Source organism: Labeo rohita, chromosome 7 (genome assembly GCF_022985175.1).
Source record: "Labeo rohita strain BAU-BD-2019 chromosome 7, IGBB_LRoh.1.0, whole genome shotgun sequence".
In the NCBI taxonomy this organism is placed as follows: domain Eukaryota; kingdom Metazoa; phylum Chordata; class Actinopteri; order Cypriniformes; family Cyprinidae; genus Labeo; species Labeo rohita.
The window spans coordinates 37385282-37395781 of NC_066875.1; the positions used below are offsets into that span (position 1 = coordinate 37385282).

At 37.2% G+C, this 10500-nt stretch overlaps 1 protein-coding gene across 2 annotated transcripts in view; it reads right to left on the reverse strand.

The window, feature by feature from the left end:
- fxr2 (FMR1 autosomal homolog 2) overlaps positions 1–7467 on the reverse strand; it is a 102464-nt gene extending 94997 nt beyond the window's left edge. For both annotated transcript variants that reach the window (XM_051113975.1, XM_051113973.1), the window contains exons 1-3: positions 6869–7467; positions 4144–4196; positions 1284–1377 (exon numbers count right to left, since the gene is read on the reverse strand). In XM_051113975.1, the coding sequence (XP_050969932.1) occupies positions 1284–1377; positions 4144–4196; positions 6869–6919 (198 nt within the window). In that variant the 5' untranslated portion in view covers positions 6920–7467. The remainder of the gene's footprint in view (positions 1–1283; positions 1378–4143; positions 4197–6868) is intronic.
- Between the last annotated feature and the right edge of the window lie 3033 nt (positions 7468–10500).

Sequence of the window (10500 nt, forward strand, 5' to 3'; positions counted from 1 at the left end):
TACACCTGGGATGGATTGAGGCTGAGTAAATTATGGAGTAATTTTCATTTTTTGTTGAACTATCTTTTAATGAGAGCAAATAGGACTTTTACAGATTTGCTGAAATTTAAAGAACATTTATTTATTTCAAAGAAACTATAGTTGCACCAGCCTTAAAATACTGGCTAAAACTAATGATTAAATACTTAATTAATAATTAATACTTCTAGGAAAATTTTGAAATTGGAGGAGAAAATAAGATGGGAGTTTTTCGACATACCCATACCATTCAACTGTCTTCAACAAGACTGCACACAGAGTATGGCACAGAGTATCTGCGCATGGCAGAGCTAGACTAGATGAACTTTTGAGGTTTAAAATTATATAATTGTTTTTTTTTTTTTTTTTTGAGAAAATGAACGTTTTGCTAGATAAGACCCTTTTTCCTTGCCTGGGATAGTTTAGAGCACTTTGAAGCTGTGTTTAAACTAAATTTTGGAAGTTCAAACTCACAGACACCATAGAAGTCCACTATATGGAGATAATTCCTGTAACGTTTCTTTACGACTGAAGAAAGAAAGGCATGAACATCTTGGATGACAAGGGGGTGAGTACATTATCTGTGTAAATGTTTGCTCTGGAACTGAACTTCTCCTTTAAAGACTTATTAAGGTCAGTGTATTATGAAGCAGGGTGGGCCTGAAAGCTGTGGAAGTGAAACAAGGCTGCTGGTGTGATTTCTCATGAAGGACGAGTGCGATACACGGCTCGAAAGCAGCAGAGATTTTATTATGCCACAGTCGACCGCTTGCGCTTCTTCTGGTCATGCGTATGTGAGGTAAAACAGTGCTGTTTTATCATACTAGGTACATTTGAGTGTGTTGACAGTTCTGTTATAATGCTACTCTGTGCTCATGTCTTCTACAAAATAAAACTGGAAAACAGAGGGCGTATGATATTATTGAAAGGCGAGACAGTCCGTTACACCATTTAAAATAGCTGATTTCTCTGGATTTAAACATTCTTCGAAACTTTTAGATAAAGTAACTACACAAGTCAGCAAAATATATACAGTTCTAATGGTTTTTGGATATTTTAATCACAAAAATCGTACATATTGTGCCTTTAAAGAACGACCCATGTTTAGCGCTATGGCAAGTGGTGCAAGATGAGTCTCTGATATGTTTTGAAAGCCAAGCATTTCAAAGGGCTATTTCTCCAGTGATGATTCATATGTGGGGGCCTTTTTTCAGGGTGATGATTTGAGGAGTTCTCCGGGTGTTTCAGAGTGAATGTATCCCTACCTCCACCTCATCTCCCTCACAAATGTCCTTGTGGTAATCGGCCGGGGGCGGCAACCTCACGTCACTGAACGGCAGCTGTCTCTCTGGTTGCCAGCTTGTAGAAAGAAGCCACACACATAGACACACAGTTGTCAGTCAGCTTTCCAACGACAGGACAGGTATAACTAGACACCCCACCTCCAAAAACCATGGGCTCACTGGCCTTACAAACCCATTTACTCTGACAGATGTCAGTGTTAATTTAGTAAAGAGGAGGAGTGTCAACACTGAGATATGAAGGGTCACTGTGGATCTCCTGAAATGAGCAAATCATCAATCTTGAATAAATCACTACAAAAAAAAAAAAAAAAAAAAAAAAAAACCCACTAGTTTATTCACCCAGCTATAAACCTCACTACTATACACTACTACTCACTACTATACACAAATCTAACAAAATCATGAGCACATGGTCTAAGAGAGATGATAGCTCTCGTGATTGTCCATGGGTCAGCAGAACCATCCCAAGAATGGCAGGGCCACTGTCCTGTACTCCCCTGCCTGCATACCTCACCAGACTATTTATGGATCTCAACGGGGAGTGAGAGAAGGAAAAAAACTGAGATAAGGATGGGAGGAGTAGGGAGACATGGAGGGGGAAATAAGAGGGAAGGAGGGGGACAGGAGAACTATAAAGAGCTGTCTGACAGCTGCCCGAGAGAGTTAGCACAGGTGCTGAGAGAGACGAGGTAGAGCACATGGCTAAAGGAAAAGTGGAAGCAATCTATCACTTAAGCTTTAAAGAAAACATGCTGATCGTGAGATGAAGACAATCAGATAAGCCCACCTTACAAAAGAAAAACCCCACACGTTAAAAAAGTGCTGCATTTTGAGAATTACCTATAATATCTCTATAGTATTTAAGTACATGTACAGAATAATTTACTTGCACATGTTCACATCATGTATTTAATAAAATAATGAATACATCTACATTTCTTTCTTTCTGAAATACATATACATATTATTAGGGATGCACAATATTGGATTTTTGCCGATATCTGACATTGCTGCTGATATTATACTGATATTAAGTCTCTCCTGTGAGGAAATAAGAAAATTATTTTTCATTTGTTAGAATTAAATAAAGTTCTTTTATAAATTATAGTACATTGAAGCTTTGACAATAACTACAAATAAACTATATATCAATCACTGCATTTTTTTTTAAATGCAGTGGCAACCTTAACATTTTATTTTAAGACTTATTTTAAGAGTTGTAAAAATTCTGAAAATCTTTAAGAGCTCATAATTTGTTTTAAAAAAGTAACATTACACATAACAATAAATCTGTATATATAAAATTATTAAATTACAAATTTTTATAAATTTCTTTTTTTTTTATTCATGTAAGCTCTAGCTTCTGACCTCCAAATCAAAACATACTCACGATTTTATGACATCAGTTACTGCTTTATTTCATCAGAAACACAGTCTAAATGTTATTTATGTTTTTAATTTCATTTTATTAATTAAAATTCAAACTCCTTGCTGAACGGGCATATAAGGACCAGAGGGAGGCTGCTGCCACACCACGTGCTATTACGGTTTACTCTATCATACACCGAAAACGTCATTCTGTATGTGCATTCTCAGATTAAATACAGTGATCCAAAATCTAATCATCATTCAGACAAAACTTTGCTTCAAGAATGAGCCATACTGCTGGCTGATCTAACCACTAGCACAGCCTGAGCACGCGCGAGTTATTCCTCTTATCGGCAAGACATATCGGCATAATTTTTCATTTTGTCAGGCAGATGCCAATATTTACATTTAAATCCATTATCGGTATATCAGTCTGATAATATTGTGCATCCCTACATATTACACACCATTCAAAACTTCTAAAAAAAAAAAAAAAAAAAAAAAAAAAAACTTCTATACTTAAAGCTGCATTTATTTGATCAAAATACAGTAAAAAGCAATATTGTGAATAATACTACAATTAAAAAATGCTTTCTATTATAATGTATTTAAAAATGTCATTCATTCTTGTGATGGCAAATCCATGAGCATTTATTTGATATGGAGATCTTTTGGAACATAAAAAATGTTTTACTGTCACTTTTGATGCATTAAATGCATCCTTGCTGAATTAGTAAAGTATTGAACTACTTATTGTATTGTGTATGTTTAATTCATATGTATAACAATTAAATATATATTTTTAAATTTTATATGAGGACTGTCCAGAAAGTATCCAGCCGTGTGATATGAAAAATACAAGATGAGAGATGCAATACGACGAAAACGGACAAAGTTTTTTGCCAAAACATCAAATCACCCAGCCCCCCACAGCCCAACTTTGGCACCCTGCGACTTCCGTGTTTTCCCAAAACTAAAATCACCTTTCAAGGGAACTGAGGCGTCACTGTCCTGTGTACAATGTTTCTTGTATCTTCTTCGAAAAAGTTAATTTTTCATATTACATGGCTGGATACTTCGCAAACAGCCCTCATATACATATGCCTGTATGTATGTATGTGTGTGCACACACACACACACACACACACATATATATATATATATATATATATATATATATATATATATATATTTTTATATATGCATACAATGTGTCAGAGATTATATAAAGTCAACAAAACCAAAAGTCCGACTGCAGTACCATTAAAATACCCTGTTAAAGACCCTAGAGATATACATACTGCATTTTAACAGGGTAAAACTCTTCTCTTCTTGGCTAACCTTATATTTTTGTTGGTTGTGTAGGTGGCAGAGTGTGAACTCATCACAAGCAAAACCTTGTCAAACAGGCAGAGGCTTTAGGAAATAGCCAGGAAACGTTCGGCCAACTTACTTGTTTTCAAAGACTATTGTGAGGGAGTCTTCATGTACATCCTTGATGAAACCCTAAAAAAAGAAGAGACAATATGTTCAGCGTAAGTGTTTTACACGGAACTAAGATAGCATCTGTTGTTGAGGGAGATACATTGCTAACAAAATCTGTGCGAACTGCAAAGGTTATACAAAAGCATGTGCTTTTACACATTAAGTTTATTAAACAAAGACAAAGTAACATGGATATACATGCCACAAACATGGGCACAAGCACGTCACAGGTGTACTATGTTCCAGTGAATGTGAGACATAATTGGGCAGTAGGGGGGAGGCACCCAAAGTCCCCTCCTCAAAATCTGTTCCTCATCCATCACTCCTCCTTCCTCCACAAATCTATCAGAGCTGCCATAAAATGATTACTCCAGTCGCCACCCCCATCATAGCTAAGCTACATACAGACAATGCCTAATATGGGACGGAGAGACTAAGGCGAGAGAGAAAGAGAGAAAATTAGACAGAATGAGTGCCAGTACCTAACCTGCTTGAAAGAGACAGGCTGGTTTTAGGAAAACTAGCACAAGTGCATATGCATGCCTATTTTAGAATCACAAGACACATGAATATACATACAACCATGTAATGCATGAATCTGCACTACCACGGTTGCCAAATCCACACGGTTGCCAAATCCATATATGTCTATAGGGCAAGTTACTGAACCTTTAAAACTAAGAAGCAAATGTAAATGTGCAAAAAAAAGCTATGAGCTATTAAAAAATATGTTACTTTAAATTACAAGTCAGCAAAAGAGCCTGAAAGCAACTGGGCAGGCTTTTAATATAGACTGTTCTGTATTGGAATCATTCCAACATACTAGATGAAGTCACATACTCCTATATGTCTGCTGACGGATATGCCCAGGAGAGGCACAGAGTCTTACGTTAGTGTGGTGATTTTTGGAATGTGACACTACAGACGTGCAGGACCCAACAGGATGAGTGGCAAATAACTTATCTATGACAGAGACTCTTGGCCATGTGCGTCCTCCATTCATTGCCCCAGATGGGGAACCTTGTAGAAACCCCGAAGACTTACAGATTTTAGAATTATAAATAGGTTTTATAAAACATCCATTCATTTTCAAGGTGGGACCGAATATAAAAACTTAAGAATTGACACATCGGTTACACTGATTACTAATCTGAATAGTGAGGCAGACTTTGCCCTACAATACTACTTCTTGTCCAAAATTTTGGAAACATTATAAAGATTTCATCCACTCATAACCTACAAAATCAAGTCTTTGGAAACATGTTGCACTTCTCAAGGGCACCTCAAATCCTCAAACCCTGACACTCCTGGTCAGGATTGTGTGTTAAACAGTTAATACAGACTTGGAAAAACACAGAACAGTCTAAAATGGCAATAATTCATCTTTTACATAACATTACGGCGAGGGGTCATGGAAGGAAAAAAGTAATGAGGGCAAAGGATAAAACCAGAGAGGAGATTGGTAGTAATAGTATTGGTGGGGGTTGTAAAGTGTTGGGTGTCAGCAAAGAGATCACCTGTTCCTCTCCCACCTGCTTTGGTCCCTCAGAGTTTTACAGCTTGAAACAGCCGTCACTGTCACCTTACTGCAAAATAGCACATCCCTAAATAAAAACCCTGAATTTATAACATAATATGCCCAATTTTATTCTAAAAGAGGAAAGAAAAGACTTTTGGCATGTGTTGAATTTTCTTGCAGAGGAGTTCACATCTCTACAGAGTTGGATTAAACGTGAAACATATTTGTTGCTCTTTATGAAACACATTTGAGTGACTTTGCGGCTGTAGCTTGATCATGCTCCAACATTTAAAAGCCATGTGGTTGATCCATCACCTGGGACTGAACTCAATCAGAACAAATTCACCTTCATAGGCAACAGCAGTTCAGAAGCGAATGTTTGGTCCAAACAGAGCATTTAGTTGATGCTAAACTCTGTTCACAAACACTGTCATGTTTTTTCATCACAAAAGCCAGACTGAGTGGTTTCCCACAGTCTAACCTAAACTCAAGCTGACCAAACAAAGAGGACAGGCTTGTGAATACACAACCAGTGGCACCACATTTCCCATATGCACATAAAAAACACAATACAAGCCTGACACTTTAATAAACTTAAAACAAACTTACAACCCTCAAAGGGGTAGTTCACATGATTGAGTCGTCATTTAGAAAGAATGACAATGTCAGACACCATTGACTTTCATTGTCTGGAAAGGATGCAATAAAAAGTAAATAACACTGACAGTCCTAACAGGAAGGATTTGGAACAACATGAGGATGATAAAAGATGACAAATTTCATTTTTGGCCTAACTATTCTTTCAAGCACTGATGGAGTGTCCCATCATGCGTCTCAAAACAAAGTGAGCTGCCCATCTTCTTATGAAAGCCAGATATGCTGCCTAGGTAGGGCAGCTCATTAGATTTTAAAATATTCTTGTCAACAGTCTCATTAGCTAACCTGCTAAATTCGGTGGTTTTACTGTTTACCAGCTAAGAAATAAAAAATGATAATCTCCCCAAACAGGCCGACGACTAGCGAGCAGGTCCAAAACAACAGAGCGTCCTTACGTCTCGGGCCTCTTTGAAAGTGATACACATCACTGCATCACAACTCAGCTGTCCTGAGCCGTTCGTGCATGCGCACGCTAGACCTTTATGGTTTAATACTGTTATTTTTTAAATGAAGTTACCTTGTAGAAGGCCCCGTTGGAGCCGCGCACCTCCACCGCCAACCCGTCCATGTTCGTCGGCGCGTCCCCACGGCTGTGCCTCTCTTTAGGCGCTCCGACAGCGTGCGAGTCCGGTACCACCCCCAGCTTCACGGGCCTCTCGCCGTTCTCCGGCCGCTTGTGTGTGTCCAGTGTTTCGGGTGGGAGAGGGGGCAAAGGTGACGGGGGAGCACAGGAGCCACAGGGAGGGGTTCAGCTCCGACACCCTTTCCAGCGGGACAAGTCAATAACTCAATAACGGCTGTCTAGAGCGTGAGAGAAGCTCGCAGGAGTGCCGTTTGTGGCAAGTCTGGAGCTGGAGTGATGCTGTCTGATGACGGTGGATGTAAACGAGGTGTTAGCACAACAGCTAGCGCAGCCGCTAATCAACGGTCACCGACACCTTCTAGCACTTGAACTCACGGTTCCTGCATATGTCGGTGTGTTTTTCGTGAGAATCCTCTCTACTATATCTGAAAACGCTGTTGATTAGGACGTTTGTTCTTTTATAAGACTGTAGTGCTGCGCTACTTCACCCTTCCCCTCCAACACACGCCGTCAGAGTGGAGCAGCAAGACTGTGAATGACCCCGAAATCCCCACCCCTCTCCACTCCACGTCCCGCCCATCTTAGCGTTTGTGCTTGTGATTGGTCTATTGCGCTGCCACTCACGCATAGCTGCGCTCTGTGATTGGCCGAACTGTCGGGGGCCGGTCGACGCGGACCCAGTGCTCGCGGCTCCTCGTTCGCCGGGTTTGTCCTATTAGCGCCAGTTGTGTAGTTGCTATATTTGGGTGGCTTTGGTTTTTGACGAGCCCCACTGATTCACAAAAAACTCTGATACATGTCGACAGTTTCCAAAACGCTTTCTTATGTATACCGATATACCTTAGGGGAAAAATGATAAAGTTTGTTAAAAACATGAGGCGCAATATTTATCTTGCGCAGATTTTTGGAACAGATGCTTTGGGGCCTTTCATAATATCAAACACACTGTGCAACCGCATGATAAATAATCACGAAATGTACTAAATTTAAAACAGATGGGTTTAAATTTGAAGGCTTTGGTGCATTAAGCACAACCGATTGATTTTGTATGTCAATTTTTTTTAAATCTTTAAAGTATCCGATGTATTTCTTTTTTGATTAGTCTCAAGGACTAAACTAAAACTTTGCACTCAAACTGCTGCTTTTATAACCTTTACAATTCTTTTTGAAGTACACTACCAGTCAAAAGATTTTTTAATTTAAAAAAAAATACTCTTTTGCTCACCAAGCCTGCATTTACTTGATCCGAAATACAGCAAAAGCAGTAATATTGTGAAATATTTTTACTATTTAAAATAACTGCTTTCTATATGAATATATTTTAAAATGAAATTTATTCCTGGGATCAAAGCTAAATTTTCAGCATCATTACTCAGTACAGTCTTCAGTGTCACATGATCCTCCAGAAATCATTCTAATATGCTGATTTGCTGTTCAAGAAACATTTTTTAAAATAATTTTTACAATTAATATTTAAAGCAGTTGAGTACATTTTTTCAGGAATAGAAAGACCCAACGATCAGCATTTATCTTAAATAAAAAGCTTTTGTAGTATTATACACTAAACCATTCAAAAGCTTAGAGTTAGTATATAATTAATATTATTATTTGGTGGGAAAGAAATTATAGAAACTAATACTTTTATTTAGCATGGATGCTTTAAATTGATCAAAAGTTATGATATAGACATATATAATGTTACAAATGATTTCTATTTCAGAAAAAAATGCTGTTTTTCTGAACATTCTTTTTATCAAAGAAAACTAAAAAAAATTCTACTCAGCTGTTTTCAACATAATAATAATAATGAATGCTTTTTGAGCAGCAAATCAGAATATTACAATGATTTCTGAAGGATCGTGTGACTGGAGTAATGACGCTGAAAAATCAGCTTTAAAATCACAGGAATAAATTACATTTTTTAAATATATTCAAATAGAAAAGTTATTTTTATTTATTTTTTAAATACCATGGCATAACCACAATATATTCCCACAATACTTTTTTAAACAAATGTTGGATCATGAAATCTCAGCTTTATGACTATCACTCAAATGTTGCACATTTTATGACATTTTCACTGGACTGATGTCTGATACAAAAGATAAAATGAAAGAAAAAAAGTCTACAGGACGCTGGGATTCTTAACAACAGTTGTGGAAGGTGTAAACTGCTCCAGGATGTTGGCTGAATTCATGTCAATTACTGATGGGTGAGGAATGACACGCCAAACAGTTTGACCAAATGAGAGGGTGAGGAACTCAGGAGGGGGTTAAAGGCTTATAACAGCTGAAGACAGCAGATGTTGCAGGACATGTGTCAAACATCAGAGGATGTGAGGATGTCTGAACAGATCCAAGCAACTGCATTTGTGAAGGGTGTGATATACAGTGAGTTTGGAAGTTGCTGTTTTATAAGAGGAATTTTCACATGATCCTTAGGAAATCAGTATAAGAAACATTTCTTATTCATGTTAAAACAGGGTTTTTAAAAAAGAAATAAGGAAACGAATACTTTCATGTAACACTGATGCATTAAATGGATCAAAAGTGATATTTATAAGGTTACAAAAAAATTTATTTTGAATCAAATCTGTTCTTTTGAACTTTTTATTAATCAATAAATGACGAAAAATATATGAGGGTTTTTAAACAAATATTAAGCTTCATTGTTTTCAACATCGGTATTAAAAATGTGATGGCATAAAAAACATTCATTGTAAATTATAATATTATTGCACAATATTACTGTTTTACTTTATTTTTGATCAAAGCAAAAAAAAAAAAAAAAAAAAAAAAAAAAAATCAATGATCCCAAACCATTAGTTAAGCGAAAAGGGTTTATATACTGAAGGGCTGGTGACAGAATCCTCTGTCGAACAGGTGAAAGGAAAACAGTCAGACATAAGCTGTGATGCCTAGCCAAAGAAAACAGAAAACTCTGTAGTAAACACACTCACATATGTAGTGACATTTCAACACCAACAGAGGGAAATGTAGCGCCACAATGTCCATCTGCTCTCACAAGGTTTTGAAAGGTGAAGGTGGTTGAGCCTACAAGAAATATCTTAACCCGAAGAGGAATAAATCAAATTAAATAGCATCTTTCATTTTATCCACAGAGCATTAGTATTAGGTGCATTAAGGAGCTGAACTGTTAATGCAATGGATGTTGGTACACTAGTGGTCTTATAATTAGTAAATATTAAGTGACTGTTCAAGCCTTTTAATTATTCAAACTATTTTATTTTCTCCAAAATCAATGGATTTAGTAGATCAAGTAGTTTCAGGCTTGTTAAGACTTCAACCCTAAACTGACTCACTCTTGAGAAACCATACAACATTTGATTTCAAAAAGCAGTGTGATCCCTAACTTCACTGCCCTAACAATTTAGCAGCTTATTTATGCAAAATCACACATCAGTCATGCGGAGCACAATATAAATAATCTGAAACTGCTGAAAGGAAACCCGATTTCTGTTACAACTAACATACATATATTCAAAACTTATGAAAACTCATGAACCTTTTTTGGGGACCCCCTTTTTAATAAGTCATATGCTGGTA